The sequence below is a fragment of the Botryllus schlosseri genome, chromosome 1 (genome assembly GCF_051294905.1).
Source record: "Botryllus schlosseri isolate E-star chromosome 1, Bs_hap1, whole genome shotgun sequence".
In the NCBI taxonomy this organism is placed as follows: Eukaryota; Metazoa; Chordata; class Ascidiacea; order Stolidobranchia; family Styelidae; genus Botryllus; species Botryllus schlosseri.
In genome coordinates this window covers 15,911,461-15,931,240 of record NC_137236.1, presented here as the reverse complement: position 1 = coordinate 15,931,240, position 19,780 = coordinate 15,911,461, and the positions used below count along the sequence as shown (strand labels likewise).

Here is a 19,780-nt window from a genome sequence, read left to right as displayed (position 1 = left end):
AAAATTTCGCGAAAGCCTTATTTCACGTCAAACTAGTCGTGCGTTTGTGCGCCATAATTGGCCATCCAGAGTTAAAAACGAGGTTTTGTGAACAACACGCAATATAATTTTCGATACACGCATTCCAGAGCAGTTAACTGGTAACGGTAATTGCGCATGCGTCTCCGTGAATATGTAGACTGTCCTCTATATAATTTTGAACAAATGCGTCTATTCCTCACCAGAAACCATTGAATTCCCCACCAGTGCGGAATGCTTCACCGTTTGGGAACACTGATCTATACCCAATAGGTGTAGGCAAATAGTGATACGTGAAATCATGCGTCACGCAAAATACAAACAACGATCTATAAGATATTCGGCTGGACGTATCTGTATGTATAAGTTTATCACATAGCACTATCGGTCACTTGTAGTTTAACGAAAATTTCTTCCTATTCATTTCCATGTCCCGACACTTCAAATCTTCATCGTGGTGGCCAGACACCAACCTTGCGTTATAGTAGGTGGCGTTTTGAAATGACGCTTCGGCTGATCTGATACCTTGTTTGCCGGTTTCGCATTTATCAAATGTCGTTCATTCCTAATTTGGAAAATGAACTACACTTTTCAGAAATGCAATATTGTAATAATATCAGATAAGCTTGCATTGTCGTTGTGTGGTTGCTCAATTCAAGCTGAGACGTTGGTCTTTATTCATTCTCAATCTGCGTATGGACAGTTTGACTATTGCGTACCAACATTCCAACGATGGACACTGGGGTAGTTGGGCGATAATGCAACGAGATAGTGCCACATAAAGTTGCATTGTCGTAGCTTCTCTCTGGCAACGCATGAACACTATATTATCGACATACAAAGGTCAACAAGTGGTCGAGTAAGTCTACTGCATCGGGTGCTGACACTGGAGACAAGATTTTACATAATGTGGTTGGTGTATTTACTTCAGGAATAGCATCATTCAATAAAATCGAGTGAAATTCACACGGTGGTGTGTTCGTCGGTACTTCTCATCAGATATCCAATTCTCGCGGCTTTTGCCTTCATAAGAACCCGTTCTCGTTCGACGCTGATACGCTTATTTTGAACGCGACGCCATGATCTCAGCAGTTCGTCGTGAGTAGGCTTGACAAGGCGCGGGTAGGTGCGACACTGATAATTGACGGGATTTCCGTTTACCAACCGCCAGTGCGAATGTGACGACGAACCCGTCGCTGTCGCCAATGTTGGCCTGTGACTGAGAAAAATTCATTCGCATTGCAAGTTGGAGCAGCAGAAGTCCTTGTTAATGCGTGGGTGGCAGGTTGATTTACTAAATTTCAACCATAGCATACAAGGCAGACCTAGGCATTGTGCGACAGGTGGCCAAATGCAGCCTCCGACGCGATTCTTAGAGGTCCGCGAAAAGCTCCTTGCAATTTAGACCATCAAATCTATTTATTAATGGTAATATGTGATCAGAAACTACTAGAGAAATTGATCCGCAAATTCCTTTACTACGAAGTCATATCTTCTTTATGTGTTGTATTACGTACCATTAGGGTTGCATTTAAAACAAACGGTGTTTTAAAACACTTTGCTCGAGACCAATGTTCCCTCTAAGCTGCGCACGTGCGCAAATGCGCAGTGCTGAAACGGTCTCTGCGCACAGAAAAACTAAGCTGCGCACCAAAAATCCGAAGTGATGCTTTTTTTTAGTTGCTGCGCACTTTTGTCTAATGGACCACGCAGGCGCGCAGACTCCTGAAAAATTAGAGGGAACATTGCCAGGGGCAAATAGTGTTATCACTGAAGTCTGAAACCGAGGTACAAGTGCGACCCGCAAATGTCGATATTGCGCTCCCTAAAGAAATGAGAATTTGCAATCACGTGCGCTTCACGAAGAGATTTTTTTAGTATGGTCTCGTACGCGTGAGCGATTTTGACGTCATTTCAATAGCGCATTATTTTCTAGGAATGACGAAATAATATGAGAGACTGTAGGACTACAGTCTCTATAGTTTAACAAAGTTATAAACAACAATGGACTAGCTTGAAGTTAATCTGCGAGAAACTAACGAATAGTCTTCCCCGCGTGGCATGAACATTGCGTAAGATTTACTCAGGACCGTAACTGCCGCACCCAAACCCCCCAATTGGAGGGGTCGAGCTCGAAGGGCACCCAAAATTATTTCGTGAATTATTATAAAACATGGTGTATTTTTCCGAATATAAAAATAAAAAGATTGCCACAACGCGCGATTTAATATTGTCAGATATCTTGGTGATTGGGTACTCTTTCCCGACAAATAAATACGCATGATTTATAGAAATGGGCAGTTGGGCACTTCGGCGTCGGCTATTACTGCACCACGACGCGCCAAGACATAAAGTTATAGACTATGTAACATGCGACTCCGAGAAGTGCACCAGAACGATCAGCAGCGAGCAAACCTTGGCCGAAAAGGACTGCCCTAGTGCTGACCGAAAACTTCGATATATTATAGGCGCTGAACTCGGGTATGCTAGGTATGCCGTGCATACCTAGGAAATTTTTGGGGTATGCCATATACCCAGAATTCGGTTAGGCATGTAGGTGACTGGCTGGTGAATTGATGGATTTAGAAATAAGCAATGTATTTCGTAGCGCTGCTGAGCGCCTTGCGAAATCCTTCCTTTTGAAATCAACATTTTGACGTTAATATTCAGTTGCAATTCAGCTACCGTAGTCGTATTTATCAGTTTTGTGCACGTCAATTAGCGAGAAGCGTGTTTCCAATTCGCGAGAATCGTTTTTGCACGATGTAACGCAACGCGGTCTCCCGCTAAGATTATTGCGAATTTGTCATTGATTGCCAAGCATTCGGCAATCGTCGCTGACCTGATTAATCGCGTCTCCAACAAGCCTAGTTCCTCTGGCTTGAAGAATCGCATCTGCAATAGGCCCTGTGCGCACTTTACCATCGCTGGCCTGTACAATTGGGTCTACAATAGGCCGGGTACGAAATATAACATCTCTGGCCTAACCATTCCGTCTCGGGCCTAGTATGCTTAGGCTCCAATATCTCGATTGCGATTAAAGATTGACATCGCGAACCTGAATGATATCGACTGTCGGCAAGCATGCGCGTGCGTGATTTCCGCTAATACTTGAACAGAACATAGCCATCAGAAGATGTGTGCCAAGGCTTGGGTTATAAAAGACGCCACGTAATACGCGTCGATAAGCGCGTTAATTGTTCGGGGACTTCCTAATTGACAGCACTTCCGGACTCGTTGACAAGCTTTTCATAAGTTCACGTATAATCGTCATTTACGCATTGATTCTATATTAGTACATTCGAAAAAATACATTGATCTAACGCGAGCAATTAGAAGACGCAACGCGAGGCAACTAGACCGAGACGTTGATACTAAAGAAGTCAATCTCTATAGGCGCGAAATATGGCGATTGTCATCTCCTGCTCCGTAGGAATATGATATCTGATACGTAGGTCGGGACGCCGTCTTCTGTGATTGTGATGTCAGAGGGGCTCAGACATTGTACATGGTGATATCTGATACGTAGGTCGGGACGCCGTCTTCTGTGATTGTGATGTCAGAGTGGCTCAGACATTGTACATGGAGAGAATTGATTGAAATACATACTGACCGTGAACAGACAGCATCGTAATTGATTTTGATTAATGCTAATACTAACACAGAACGATCAGAAAATGTCCTGCAGGCTCTTGGTATCGAAATTTCTTGACTCCTATGACAACAGAATCACTAATGAATAGAGTCCATTTGGCAAAATAATTCCGTAACTTTGGTTTATTAGCCGTCGCCAAAGATGCGTGTTCGTTTGTTCTCGATGCGGAGTGATTGAAATTTCCTGATTGTCGGCGCGCGTGTTGACGAATATGTTGCGGAAGATTGCAAGCTCGCTAATTGACTGCACAATGCACACAACACACAGTGCACACTGCACACAGTGCACAGCCGGACTCGCTAGTAATCTTATGGTCGCGTGATGCTAGTAATCTTATGGTCGCGTGATATGTCGAATACATATTTGTCATAGGTGCGAGTCCGTTGCGCGAGGATGCTGATCCCGTCGGTGTATTATCGGCATGGTGCATGTATATTGTATAGTTGACCAAAATAAACTGATACTACCTTGGTAAATTAAATTTGAAATGAATTCAATCAATACAGCAAGGGGCCGGCTGGCGACGCGTCTGGTTCATAGTATCGTAATTTTGTCAACATATACAAGTGACAGAGGTGATATTGAACGCTTGCGAGTCGTTTCAATTGTCAATTCTGACGCACTATGACGTCAGCCCTTTGTGACGTAATCGATCCCGCATACCTAGGGAAAATTAGAGTTCTTCGCCTTTTGTATATAAACATATGTTAAATTGTCCATAGGCACCTAAATGGCTGGCACCGAATGTTTCTGTCCTGGTGATCCGAGTCCCACAACAAGACAAAAGCCATATCGAGGGAACATTATTTGCCAGTAAAGAAATACCAATTTGAAATTGTGTAGCCTACGTCTTTTAATTTAGTACTTTTGGGCGATTTCGATATCTTTTGACATAGCAGATAGGAGGTCACGAAATAGCATCATGTAACGAAGTCATTATACCAATGGGTACGCCCGAAGGTGCTTTATTTTTATTTAGATGGCCTATCTATTCCAACACACCTCACTCGATCAACTCTATTACCGGTAACTCTGATTATGTGAGCAGAGAGAGGATAAAAATTGATAGCAATATATATACAATTCCCGAACATATTGACCGATTCAATCACGAGTTATATAATTTTTTCGCGCTTCGCGCGTTCGACAAGACCGCTAAATGTCCCCCCAATGTAGATGATAAGACTCGGAAACCGCAGAGCCTGAGGGGGGTCTGGGGGGCGAAGCCCCCCAGAAGGTAAATTTATCACCCTATGGGGGGTGATTGCGCACTGTTGTCCAAGGACCTGCGCAGTGAGTTGGCGTGTCTGCGCAGACTCGTGAAAAATTAGAGGGAACATTGCTCGAGACATGTTTTGAACAAAGTCCTTGAAAATTTTTCATTTTTTCAAATCTCAAAATCATATGAGCCTACGGACAATTTCCACCCGATATAGCCGACGTATATCGATGTGGAATGGTTGGAACCCTCAAAATAGTCGGTTCAACAGCAATAGTGCAGTTATTTCGTCAATTAATCAATGTCAAACCACTATGGCGCCAGAATCGTATATTCGTGACGTCATGGCTTAAAAACCAAAACAAAAAACACAAGGAAAAGCATGTTTCAAACAATGGGTTTGTTTTGAACATGATTGTTTTAAATCGATTATTTTTTGTTTGAAATGCAACCCTACGGTACCGTACCTGCCTCGTGCGAGTAATCCACGTTCAAAATGAAGCCGATACAGCAACTTATACCGTAACAATTGAAGTTACAAGTCACTGTTTCCATATTAAATTTCAAATATTGATTGTTGCCAGGTCTGTGCTTTAAACCAGTGGTTCTCAACCTTTTTCACCTCGCGGACCGGTAATAATTCGACAAAATATGTGGCGGACCGGTGGACCATCAAAAATTGAAATCATCCCAAAATGTCCAGCCAAGAAACTGTTTTGCAGTACGGTACTAGAGAGAAACGTTTTGAGAGTTTTGTTCGTAATTATACTAATTATTAAGTGAACAGTTTCTTGGAGGAACAGAACTTCAATATACAATTGAGTAGTATATTCATGTTGAAATGAACCCGAATATTTTCGGCTGACACTCGTCAGGCGTAATCGTCAGCAACTAGTAGAGAATTGAAAAGAACAGTGTATATCAACACTCGTAGCACAAAATATGACGTCACCAGCATGAAATGTCGAATACGAGAGCGTTCGATGTACTATTTTTAGATGATACACGAACTCCTTTTGTTGGCACAGCCTTGGCTGGTGTATTTTGATCAAAGTCGACTCCAAGGCACACAAATGAAAGTGTGAACGACCCTTTCCGACTATGCGAAATCTGTCGTCTCGATAATTTTTCGCACATGCGGGATTATCCAACAAGTGTCTGCTAATTGCAGACTTTATGGCCTTTGGTTGTTCCGCATCATTCTTGAGCGGACGAGTTAAGGGTGAGCTTTTCACCGAGCGTGCTCTAATGAATCTAGGGACATGCTGATTTAGCATCGGAGACGGCTTGAACTTCCTGTTGAATCTGGGGTGAGCATTGGTTTTTTAAGCGTGCGAAGTGAGAAGCAAAAAATAGCTTCGCGGGCCGGGCCAAAAGTTTGGACTATATTCCGTGACGTATTTTATTTTTGAAATAAGAGCAGTGAATTACATTGTTTACACAAGCTGTTAGCTAAGTGGATGTGTTAAATTTAGGCTATAAGAAAGTGAGAGTTAATTTACCAAAAATTATTTCGATTTTTTTAGTGACAATATGCAAAACCATTTGAAGCACGAATCACTCTTAACTCAGTTAAATCACATTTCTCTGTACTCTTTTATTTACGGAGACGTTGAAATGTATTTGGTAGGGATGGTGTGAACGTGAGGTTCACGTTCGTGTTCTGTGTGTGAACCTCGGAAATTTAGAGGTTCGCGTTCACAACAGAACCTTGGTAGGTTCTGCACTGTGAACCTTTTTGGTAAATTGTAATTTGCACTTAATTATAAGATCTTTGGTTCAAGTTCATTGCATTTCAACTGTGGGTCACTCTATGCATGGCGCTGGCAGCATAAAAAATCAACACTAAACGAGCATGCACCGTGACAACCTTAAAAGTTTTACTTGCATTTTTGTTACCAAAAATTTCTCGAAATATCCAGCTTTCCGTTTGTGAATAATTAGTGACTCTCTGCCGTGAGCTTGACCCGCAATCACACAACATCACGAGCGATATACGTAGTCAGCGAATGATGCCTATTAAACCAATCAATGACATTGATATCGTTTTCTGATGTAAAAAATCGAGCAGGCGTATGGGGTCAATCTCGACTTCATGTCTTTACTGTATCATTAAAACCAAATCCGTGCGATTAAGGTGCTGGCTACTGCTATATAACTTGTTGTTTATGGTATCGGTAGCGAGTATAGAAACCCGTTTTACACTCTGCTCAATATCAATGTAGCAATACTCAGATTCCGAACACATTGTCCGGTCTGGCTAAGACCATTAAGGCGTAAGCTTATATTTCCTGGTAAGTCCTCGTCGAAATTGTTGGCAAAACGACGAATGTATTGATTTTATGAGATTAATATATCCTTTGATAACCGCGGTTGATACATTTAGCGACGTTTAAAACGCCAATATGTACTTCAGCAATGCGACATTACGTGGCCCGAGTCTTCGCTAGGCATCGTGTACAATAATATAGACTATCACTTCATTGAAAGATAGGGTTGGAATTAGCAACATGACGTCACGAGGTTCACGTTCGTGTTCACACAGAACCTTTCAAAAAGGTTCGCGTTCACACGAACCCGAACCTTTCAGAGGTTCACACCATCCCTAGTATTTGGGATATTACATGCTGGTCTTGGTCCCGGGCTGTTAGTAGCGTGAAATCCAACTTTGTCGTTTCTAGAGTTTCTCTGGCAAATGTTCTGGAATTCGCGCTTTCTCGGACTCAGCCAGCAACGAGTGTTAGTATTTCAGTGCGTTTTTTCTCATAATGCCGATTCAGAATATATCTCCAAACACGGCTACCTGCTCACCACAAAGAAAATGGCTCGTTTCTCTCTCATTCGAGTAAACAGATATTTATTGTTTCAAGTCTTTTTTAAATGTCAGCCTCAAGCCTCCACCTCTATTTTTAGCATATACCTGTTCATCGTTTTCGGGTGACCCCTGCTCAGTGCTCACGTGCACTAATTGACTTGTTTTACGGTTTATGGATTGAAAACGCATGTCATAACAATACAAATCACAGACTGGTTAATTCGTGATGTAACAGTGGCAACACAAAGTTTTGAACTATCTGAAACCGTTACTTTTGACTATAATTGTTACGGTATACTTTGCTATACAAGCAGTATTTTGAATCCAAATTGCACGACCTATACGTAGGCTGCAAAATCACTAATGTACAACACAGATGAAAAACAGGATTTAAAGTAAACGCATTTCCGATTCAGTTTATGCAGCCTTCGGTTTTAGTTCACACATTAGTATTCAAAAGTAGGTTTTATGTTCTAAATTCCAGGCTACTTTTCTCGGGCAAGTTAGAATCTTGTCACGAGCCGCATTTAGCCCAAGGGCCTTATGCTTTGCCCAGGTCTAAGTTAAATCGAATATACCAGGGCTAAACTTACCTCACGAAGTTCTAATTATGTTTAAATTCGATGTGTTCTTCATTTAAAAAATTGACAAGCCTTCAACATTTTGCATCTTGAAATTGAAGTATAACATTTTAAGATAACTGGCGGACCGGCAGAAAGGTCGTCGCGGACCGGCGGTTGAGAACCACTGCAAACCGTAACGAATTTTCAATGGTGATGTAACAGTTACGACGTGTATGGCTCTTTGCGACGTACAGTTCAAAATAACGGACCAATAAGGCCCTTCGGCGAAAAAGGTTCCCGACCCATGTTATAGGACGAAGACAGAATGTACTACGTCCTGTTCATATTGACGAGTCCACCTAGTAAGATGTTTTAACAATGTAGTTCCCTACTTTTTAAAATAAAACTGTACGCTGCAAAATACAGTTCAAACTTTCTTGTCGTCCAGCCTGCGTATTTTCTCGTTCACATTTGGCTCAACGGGGAAAATAACTCCCTCTCCCTGCTATACGGTGTTAATGGATCAATTAAGACTTTCTGGAAACATATTATATTTCCACGCGTACTTAATGTTTGAAAACATCGGCCAAGGGGGGCACGAGACGAATAAGGTTGGGAACCACTGACGTAGGCTATATCGCACGCCGTTCAGTGATGAGCGGACATTGATTTCTGGGAATCCGGATCCATCCAACAGCTCGAGTCTCGAGGACCCCTATCCGTCCGAATACGAACAGTCGCATCAATATATTCAGGAGAATCCGAAATATTCGAATAAAGTAACAATAACTAGATACATTTAGGGCGTAGCCTTTATAAAGGGTAAGCTTAGAGTTGACTGATTTACACTTGCTTGGACCTTTTGGCAGAACAACCTTCTAGTGATAGGAGTCCTATCACAAGGGGTACACTTTTCGTTTTGGTTATCCAGCTGACGATTTCTTCTTTTGACTTGAAATCAAGTGACGTCTGGTCGGAACTATCCCAAAACGTCCGAAGCAAAGTTAAGCTATCCGAAACAAAATCTGCAATAGAACCAGAATCCGATCCAGCTGTCCCTGACGTTTCAGGAAAGTTGGTTAAATTTCGATAGGCCACATTCCAATAGTTCGACGACAGTAACGTATTTTAATGCGTCGTCTTCCCTTACGCTTGACCATGGCCATGAGCCATACAAGTTGATTCTCTAATAATTATGTTCAAAGTGTCCGAATTAAGCCGAGTCAACTGTAACTTCCGAAAATGCGCCCGTTTACGAATAAAAGTTCATGATATCAGAAAACACGCATGTTAAGCATAATAGGTAAAAGGACTTGTAAATTGACATCGTTCGTGGAATCTGGCGTCGGTGCCATTAAAGGCCGCATATACCGAATTGTTGTGAACACGAACAAGGATTTGAACGATTAATCATAATTGCTTATCGAACCATGTTTAGCGACATTTAGAATTAGAATAGCGGCTCAACAGCAAACTCGCATTTTTCTGTGATTGGTGGATTTTACCAACACTTCGCCTTGCTGAAACGACCATATATCCGCGTCGAACTCGTCTAATATCATAAGGCAGCATTATATCAAGTACCCAATATTGATATCATTTAGTTGCATACATTTTGTGGTAATGGAATTTGGTTTAATTTTGATTCTAAAAGACTCGCAGGTCCGCCACATTTATTATTGATGTAATACCGGATCGCAAGGTCAAAAAGGTTGAGAACCACTGGTTTTGATAGGTCATCCTCTCTTTAACAAGAACGGGTTTGAAACGTGTACCGGAAAGGGAATGGTGTGGACCTCTGAAAGGTTCAGGTTCGTGTGAACGCGAACCTTTTTGGAAGGCTCTGTGTGAACGCGAACGTGAACCTCATGACGTCACGTGACGTCATTCTGCTAATTCCAACCCTCCATTTCAGTAGAGCGACAGCCTATTGCACACGATACCTAGCGACAACGCGGGCCACATAACGCCAAAATACTGAAGTACACATTTGCGTTTTGAACGTCGCCAAATGTATGAACTGGACCAATCAAATGATATCATATACAATAAAGTCGCTATCTTCCGTCGCTTTGCCAAAAATTTGGAAAATTACTTGCAAGGGAATATAAGCTTATACGCCTTAAGGGTCTAAGCCAGAACGGACAATATATTCGGTGTGAGTATTGCTGCGTTGATGTTGAGCAGAGTGTAATACGGGTTACTATACTTGCTACCGATATAACCCCATTAACAAGTTATACAGCAGTTGCTAACACTTCAATCGCACCGGATTGGTTTCTACATATGAAGTCGAGATTGACCCCGTACGCGTCCTAGAATTTTTTACGTCAGCCAACGATATCTATTTCATTAATTGGTTGAATATATGAATAAGCATCATTCGCTGACTATACCTAGATGTAGTGTATTCCGATCGTGGTGCTGTGTGATTGCGGGTCAAGCTCGCAGCAGAGAGTCACTAAATATTCACAAACTGGTATAGCTGGATATTTCGAGCACACTTTTGTTACAAAGCAAGTAAGATTTTCAAGATTGTCAAGGTGCATGCTCGTTTAGTGTTGATTTTTATGCTGCCAGTTCTTTGCATGGAGTGGCCCGTATTTGAAATCCAATAGATTTCAATCAAAGATGTTTAATGAAGTGGAAATTGTAATATATGAAAAAGGTTCACAGTGAAAGGTTCGCTTGTGAACGTGAACCTCTAAATTTCTGAGGTTCACACACAAAACACGAACGTGAACCTCCCCCGTTCCCACCATCCCTGTATCGGATTTACCATCACGTTGAGTTTGAAATTGGCAGAATACACTAGGGATGGTGTGAGCGTGAGGTTCACGTTCGCGTTCTGTGTGTGAACCTCAGAAATTTAGAGGTTCACGTTCACAAACGGACCTTGGTAGGTTCTGCACTGTGAAACTTTTTCATAGATTATCATTTTCACGTCATTATAGCATGTTTGGTTGGAATTATTTGCATTACAACTTCGCACCACTCTATGCATGGCGCTGGCAGTATAAAAAAATCAACCCCAAACGGGCATGCACCTTGCCATTCTCAAAAATTCACTTGCTTTGTTACATAAGTTCGCTCGAAATATCCAGCTACCATTTTGTGAATATTTAGTGACTCTCTGCTGCGAGCTTGACCCGCAATCACACAACATCAAGAGCGAAATACACTACATTTAGGTAGTCAGCGAATGATGCTTATTTAACCAATCAATGAAATTGATATCGATGTCCGGTGTAAGAAATTTAGCAGGCGTACGCGTTCAATCTTGATTTCATATGATTATTGTATCACAAGAACCAAATCCGTGCGATTGGAGTGTTCTCTACTGCTTAGGGTTACCATACGTCCTCTTTTAAGTGATTTGTCCTCTTTTTTACTTTTTTGAAGGTGTCCCGGAGGACGCCCAACTGCCCTTTTTGAAATTTTTGGTGGTTATACATAGGGCCAAAATTTGACGGAGATACAGTATATCAGCACTGTTTCGGGAGCTGAACAGGAAAGTTGACCTATTTTTGTTAGTTAACCGACCACGAAGTGGAAAAAATTCACCATTTTTCAGGATTTTCCTCCGGTGTTGCAAGTCTGAAAATTTTGAAAAGTGTCCTATTTTCAGATTTCTAAAATATGGTAACCCTACTACTGCTGCATAACTTGTTAATGGGGTAATATCGGTAGCTGTAAGAAACCCGTTTTACACTCTGCTCAATATCATCTTAGCAATACTCAAGACGCCGAATATTGTCCAGTCTAGCCTATATAGATCGTTAAGGCGTAAGATTATATTCCCTTGCCAGTCCACATTGAAATTGCTGGCAAAGCGACGGAAGATATTGATACTATTTGATCGCCCCAGTTCATATTTTTGTCGACGTTTCGAACCTCAATAATTCAGAATTGTGGCATTGTGTGTCCCGAGTCGTCGCTATATGTATCGTGTACATTAAAATAGGCTATCCCCTCACGGAAATGTAGGGTTGAAATTAGCAATATGACGTCGCGTGACGTCATGAGGTTCACGTTCGCGTTCACATAAAACCTTTGAAAAAGGTTCGCGTTCACACGAACCTGAACCTTTCGGAGGTTCACACCATCCCTAGAATACACCATACCCGTTCACAGTACTGTATATACTGTACATTCGATGCGTATGACTTGAGGGATCTCAGCGCTAGTGATATCAGTTACGATAACGGACAAGGCCTGTATAGCATTATTGCAAGTCTTACCTCACAGCTTCCTCGGCGATGTAGTATTCTGCAAACTGCGGTACAGCTTTGACGTTCATTTTCTTCGTACCGATCGACGACATTCGAGATTTAAAAATCCTATTGCGCAGTTTCACATGCCATTTTCCGTCCGTACGGTTTTGCGACTTGTTACTGCTGCACTTTACCATTTTTCTTGCTTACAAAAAATACTGTCGTTCTCGACGCAGGTGTAACTTCTAATTTGGTGCGTCCGCAGAGACGTTGCAACGTTAATGAAGAGTCTTTTGATGGCGACTATACTGTACGTCTACATTGATTGCGGTGTGCTGATTACGTGGAAAGAGGCAATCGGAATCATGAGATAACTAATTAAGTTCCGAGACTCTTAGAAATACCTAGAACGCAAATTTCAGCAATCATTTAGCGTCAATGTATGTATAGGCTAACGTGCAATGTATTCGTAGCCACCTTATACGGTAAACCGTCATTCTTTCCCTTTCATATATCACATATATTTTTGGTCATGGTATATTTTCCGGTTTGAAAATGTTTTGTGGCCCACGTCTTGAACTAGCTCGAAATTGGCCACCTGGGTATTAATTCTGAACTTGGTATGTCATAATTCCAAGCTTTCATGCATCGAAAGATTGCCAGCTAACTGAAACAAGGGTGGATTGGAACGGACAGTTTCATATCGACGTGGTTATACGCCATACGGTTACCTGGGCTTGCTGTTGTGTTGATAAATAACAATCAATTATTTCAAGTTTCGAAACCGACACTTTATTTGTATTGCGTCGAGGACGAATGGAACTGCACACAGTGCACAGTGACCACTGACCATGCATGCATCGTAGTAAGTACCAATATCACCAATTCCCTAATTCGATACGTTTGCTGAAGTACAAAAGGATACTGCCCGTATGTTCGTGATGAGAGATGATCGATTCTATGGCAATCGTTGCGAACTGTTGCTGATGACAGAAGTAGCGACTCGGGTTTTCTATACCTTGGAATTCAACGCAAACTGGACTTTAACTAAAACTGTGTGCTTTGTTTGACATAACGATGACTCCGCGACACTGTTACTGCCAGGCATTCGATTTTTATCAGTCTAACTTTTAACTACTGAAGAATCGAACCAAATCACCCTCACCCCAAAGAACTCCAATATAATTAAACTCTGAGATTTGACACAGATCCATATAGTCTTTTATCTGCGGATACGTCCCTAGACAATATGAAAATTCAAATGCCAATCGCCATATGTTTAGTGTAATTCCAAAGTACTATTTAAAGATCTATGCAATATTCCAAATGTAAAGATTGCATCCGCGCGACTAACGTAGAATGCATGATCAATGATGACGAGAAATGAACTGCCTTGGAAGTGATATTCTCATTGCACATCAAAAATGCAAACAACGTTTCGCTATCCACGTTCAAATTGATAAGTAGCTAAGGGGAGGGGGGCGTAATTCATAAATATAACATCTGGTGTCTTGCAATAATTACTTTATTGTATGTTGTTAATTCGTGAACTCCTGTCTATTATATAGCCAAAAGACATTGATTGTAGTGGCCCAAACAGCAGACTAAATGAAAAACTTGCGTGAGACGCACACAAAAATTGTCATGTCTAATGCTCTGTGGGTGCCCGCGTGGCATTTGCATCGTGGGCTCAGATTGGAAGGAATGGAATGTTAGTCACGCCCACCCAACGCGGCTATTAACAATGGATACATACCCTAAGTTTTGGCCAATGTATTTCTTTAATAGCACACTTCGTGGAGCCTCATGTTGGCCGAAACTGCATATGTCTTTTGATGTGTCGAGGAGCAGTATTGACTGGCACCTAAATGCCTATTACTATGAATTATGCATGCTTTATTTCTGGAGGGGGAGACGTATGCATTTCGAAATCAAGCTATCTAGAGACATTTAAATCGCAAAGCTCAAAGAGAAATTCCAAGTTAATGAAATCTCTCGAAAATGCTCTATAATTTATGTTGGTTTACAAAATACTTTTGAGTCCCCTCCAACCACGCTCCCCACCCTATTGGGGAATTGGGGGTGCGGCAGTTATGGACCTGGCAAGAATGCAAATCATTGGGTGCGATAAACCGTCCTCTATAAAATGGACAATGGGTACATTATGACGTAACAAGGAAACGTCCATCTTTTTTAAAGACAGTTGTTATATCATTGGGCCTTTCCAGCGCAATCCATGTATTGCCGTCCAATATATCTACTACGATGCAAAATAAATGTAATCGTGAGTAATCGTGATTACTTTTCCAATTTAATCGTAATCGTAATCGACTACTACCCGATTTTGCGAGGAGGGTTGGTGCGATGACATGCAAAATAAGGTCAAAAACATGCAAAATAAGGTCAGTCGCGACATGCAAAATAAGGTCAGTGACATGCAAAATAAGGTCAGTCGCGACATGCAAAATAAGGTCAGTCCGCACATAAATCCAAATCTATACTCCAATTACAAATCCAACTTTTTTCTTATGAAAAATAAATTGAAATTATCTTTCCTGTATAGTAGCCTACTTTCAACATTGAAATTCCTTATCTATATTCCAAATCTTAAGATTTTTCAATCAAAAGATAATCATGATTATCTTGATTACGAAGTCGGTCGCATGTAGAATATTATTATCGGTCCGCGCATAAATCCAAATCCATACTTCAATTACAAATCCAACTCTTTTTCTTATGAAAAATAAATTCAAAATATCTTTCCTATATAGTAATTTCATGATTGACATTCCCCATCTATATCCTAAATCTGAAGATGTTTCAACAAAATGTAATCACACGATCATTACAATTACGAGAGGTGAGTCGCATGTAGAATATAAAGAGTCCGCGTATAAATCCAAATGTTTACTTCAAATCCTACTGTTTTCTTATGCCACTGACCTTATTCGGCAATCTGCGTGTGGCGACTGACCGTATTTCGCATGCGACCGACCTTATTTTGCATGTGACTGACCCTATTTTGCATGTCGCGACTGGCCGTATTTTGCATGTGACTGACCTTATTTTGCATGTCGCGACTGACCGTATTTTGCATGTGACTGACCTTATTTTGCATGCGACTGACCTTATTTTGCATGTGACTGACCTTATTTTGCATGTCGCGACTGACCTTATTTTGCATGCGACTGACCTTATTTTGCATGTGACTGACCGTATTTTTCATGTGACTGACCTTATTTTGCATGCGACTGACCTTATTTTGCATGCGACTGACCTTATTTTGCAAGTGACTGATCTTATTCTGCATAGACTGTCCTTATTCTGCGTGTAGCGACTTATTGCGACCTTATTTTGCATATCATCAAGGGGCCTGGCTGGGCCCAGGGGCCTGGCTGCCCATCCAACAAGTCTCTGCTGAAGAGATTCGGTGTCCTAAACATAGAAGATATTCGGAAACTAGAAATCGCCACGTTTACGTATCAGTTCCACTGCGGTCGTTGCCCCGAATACTTAAATGACTTTACCTCGGATTCAAAAGCGCACAAGTACAACACACGCGCGTCCAAATATCATATGATCGACCGAAAAGATCATCGCTCTATCAAATATCCCGGACCTGATGTGTGGAACAGTATTCCGCCGGCCATCCGACAGTCGACAAGCATGTCCACATTCAAGTCGAAATACAAGCAATTACTACTAAATAAATACAGACCATCCTCAAGATTACCGGACAACGACTGACCTATCGATCTAGATTTCCATGACATGCCGCCCTGTTTCTTGTCGCTTTCTTTTTCTATACTATCTTTTCTACTTTCATTCAGTGTGCATGCCTTATTTTACATCGCCTAGGCCAAGGTGGGTGTCTGATTCCATAGACTACTCCAAGTCGCTTCGGTATCTTCCTGTCTTTTCATAGTATCGCGTTATTGTGGTGTATTGAACTGATAAAATTGCCAATAAACCGATGATGATGATGACATAGAAATTCAGGGACTCTATTCGCGGAGAGTATAGAATTTTCATCATGTTTAACGCGGAATGAGTATGGCTGATTATAAGATTCCTAAGATTATGAAACACTCGAAACATTCCAGATAGGCAAATTTTTACAAAGAATTCCAACGAAACAAAGTCAGAAACAACGGATGAAGATTTTGTGACGCAGGCGGTATAATGACACAATGGCCTGACCATTTATATCCACTTTTTCGTAACGGCTGAAACAACCCACCACTGTAACATTGCTCCCAGTCTTCCCCTATATTTGGAATTTCAATTTTCACGGGGACATATATCTGAATTTTCATTCGAATTTTGATATTTCAATGTTAAAAGTAGTGTAGGTAACAAAATTTATATTTTGATTTCCAGTAGAAAAAAGTTGGATTTGGAATTATGATTTTTGCGCGGACTGCATGCAAAATAAGGTCAGTCACATGCAAAATAAGGTCAGTCACATGCAAAATAAGGTCAGTCGCGACATGCAAAATAAGGTCAGTCACATGCAAAATAAGGTCAGCCGCATGCAAAATAAGGTCAGTCGCGACAAGCAAAATAAGGTCAGTCTCATGCAAAATAAGGTCAGGGGCATGCGAAATAGGGTCAGTCGCGACATGCAGATTGCAGAATAAGGTCAGTGGCATAAGAGAAAAGTAGGATTTGAAGTAAATATTTGGATTTATACGCGGACTGTTAATATTCTACATGCGACTCACCCCGTAATCGTAAGAATCGTCTGATTACATTTTGTTGAAACATCTTCAGATTTAGGATATAGATGGGGAATGTCAATCATGAAATTACTATATAGGAAAGATATTTTGAATTTATTTTTCATAAAAAAAAAGAATTGGATTTGTAATTGAAGTGTGGATTTGGATTTATGCGTGGACTGATAATAATATTGTACATGCGACTGACTTCATAATCAAGATAATCATGATTATCTTTTGATTGAAACATCTCAGGATTTAGGATATAGATAAGGAATTTCAATGTTGAAAGTAGGCTGTTATACAGGAAAGATATTTTGAATTTATTTTTCATAAGAAAAAAGTTGGATTAGTAATTGAAGTATAGATTTGGATTTATGCGCGGACTGACCTTATTTTGCATGTCGCGACTGACCTTATTTTGCATGTGACTGACCTTATTTTGCATGTCGCTACTGACCTTATTTTGCATGTTTTTGACCTTATTTTGCATGTCATCGCACCAACCCTGTAGGGATTTTGCTGTAATCGTAATCGTAATCGCGTGATTCAGAAGTAATCGTAATCGCAATCGATTACATTCATGAAGTAATCACCCCATGTCTGCTCTCAATATGGCGTCCCCTCTGGCTAAAGCCAGTGTTCGACCTTTGTATTTTTTAGACTTTCTAGCTCTTTTTATTATATCCCTTGTTTTTTTCCTTGATCTGGTATTTCTCTGGGCTTGTTTTTGATATGACACTTTGAGCAACGCGAATTGTAGAGGAGGAGAATATCAGACAAATCTTCGACGCTACGGAGCTTGCTACGTCCAAGAATGAAACGGGGGCCTCCTCGACGTCAATGGTGGTGGTACGCTAACTCACCCTCATATACATATAGTAGCATTTGGGAAGGTGATTACTAGGGCGGTTTGTTTTGACATGTCAAAATTTGTCAAAATTTTGTCAAAATTGTAGCGTTAGGTCAAAATTTGTCATAATTTTTCATGAAGTCAAAAAATTTTTGACGTCTGCATTTTGTTTGTATCGTAGATTTTGCACTGTCGGTGAACTTATAATTTGATATTTTACCGCTGTTAGCCTATTTTATAGGCCTACCATTGTAAACGGCTAATCGTATGCTCATTGTGAATCATAAACGGTCAAATTAAGCAAATAATAGGTAGACATATGGTATTATGGTCAACGTACCGCAATATCCTAACTGATGAAAGACTTCTTGTGCATTGCATCATTCTTATATTAACCCTTTTAAAATCTGCAATTTTCACCGAATTTGAATCGGTTTGCTAAAATTGCGATTAAGAAGCGCATGATGAAAATTTGTGATGTAGACAACATTGTCAGAGTGAAGCAACACGGTGTGTCACCAGCACCAGCAGTGAACGCACAACTTGAGTGTTGTCAGCCAACAACTGCTGCTGTTGAACGTCCTTGGCAAGCTTCTTAGTAAGAACGTGCACTTTCTACCCCAGAATGTAGGAAAGTATCTCTCGTTGTACTACAAAATATTTTAATTATTTCTACCATAATACATATTGTAACCAGAGTTGGATCAATTGTAATTGTAATTGTAATTGAATGTAATTAATTACATTTTTCAATGTAATTGTAACGTAATTGTAATTGAAGCATTTTTATTTTGTGTAATTGTAATTGTAATTGTAATTGTAATTTGACAAAAATTTTGCTCAATTACAATTTCAATTACATTAGATTGCTATTGAGACCTGACAAAAGCACAACATAAAATAATTGACTTATAATGCATTCTCTTGAAATATTGACAAGGAATTTGGTGGATCCATTCGCGGAAGCCCTTGACTGCGCCCTTGCGGGCGAAGTTTTTTTAATTTTTACCGCCATGCTGGCCTCGGCTGCCATTGTATACAATTTTTAGATTACTAACCAACGGATGGATTCGCAACACGTGACTCACGATTGAATACGCCGAGAAGCGAACTGCTGAGCCGGCTAAAAGCAGCAGAATTGATAGTCCCATACCTGGCGATCCAAGTGTCGAAATTTGATATGTATGGTCCTAATCGAAAGCTAGTGTCGCACTAATTCCGCAATTTAAGGTTTGTTTGTTTTTGTGGTATTCACGGTATTTGTCGACTACTATGGTCATTTACACCAGGCCAATATTCTTCATTTTTATTCCGTAACTGCCGACTTATAGCATGGCCCACTTCTAGGCTTTTTGTAAAACACCGCTTATGAGGATGAGGTGGCGAGGAGGAGCCTAGATAAACCTCCAGGTCGTCTGTCTATTTATTCAGCTTGCCCGGAAAACTCTATTGTTACTTGACAATGTTGATCTTGTCCATCAATAGACTAATTTAGCAGTCGGCAGTAGCCCAAAAAGCGTGGTTAATTATGTGCTGTGAGAACTACGAAGCATTTGAGCAGTTATTGCTCACTGCTGCAAGGTTTGATGGGTTCACGAGAAACTGTCTTGCGTGATGTTTTTCTGTTTCAAACAATCGTGGATTTTCACAGCGCTGCGACCGTGGCCTTCGACACGGCGTTCCGGTTGCGAGAAACGATATCGCTTCGACTTGACGGGCACA

General features: G+C 40.8%; 1 protein-coding gene across 1 annotated transcript; it reads right to left on the bottom strand.

Annotated features, from left to right (window-relative positions):
* Positions 1-916: 916 nt before the first annotated feature.
* LOC145433828 (uncharacterized) lies at positions 917-12,844 on the bottom strand. The gene is made up of 2 exons (XM_080311085.1): positions 12,512-12,844; positions 917-1,231 (listed from the first exon to the last, which is right to left on the bottom strand). The coding sequence occupies exons 1-2, from the start codon at positions 12,679-12,681 to the stop codon at positions 982-984; spliced, it is 420 nt and encodes a 139-aa protein (XP_080167211.1). The 5' UTR covers positions 12,682-12,844; the 3' UTR covers positions 917-981.
* Between the last annotated feature and the right edge of the window lie 6,936 nt (positions 12,845-19,780).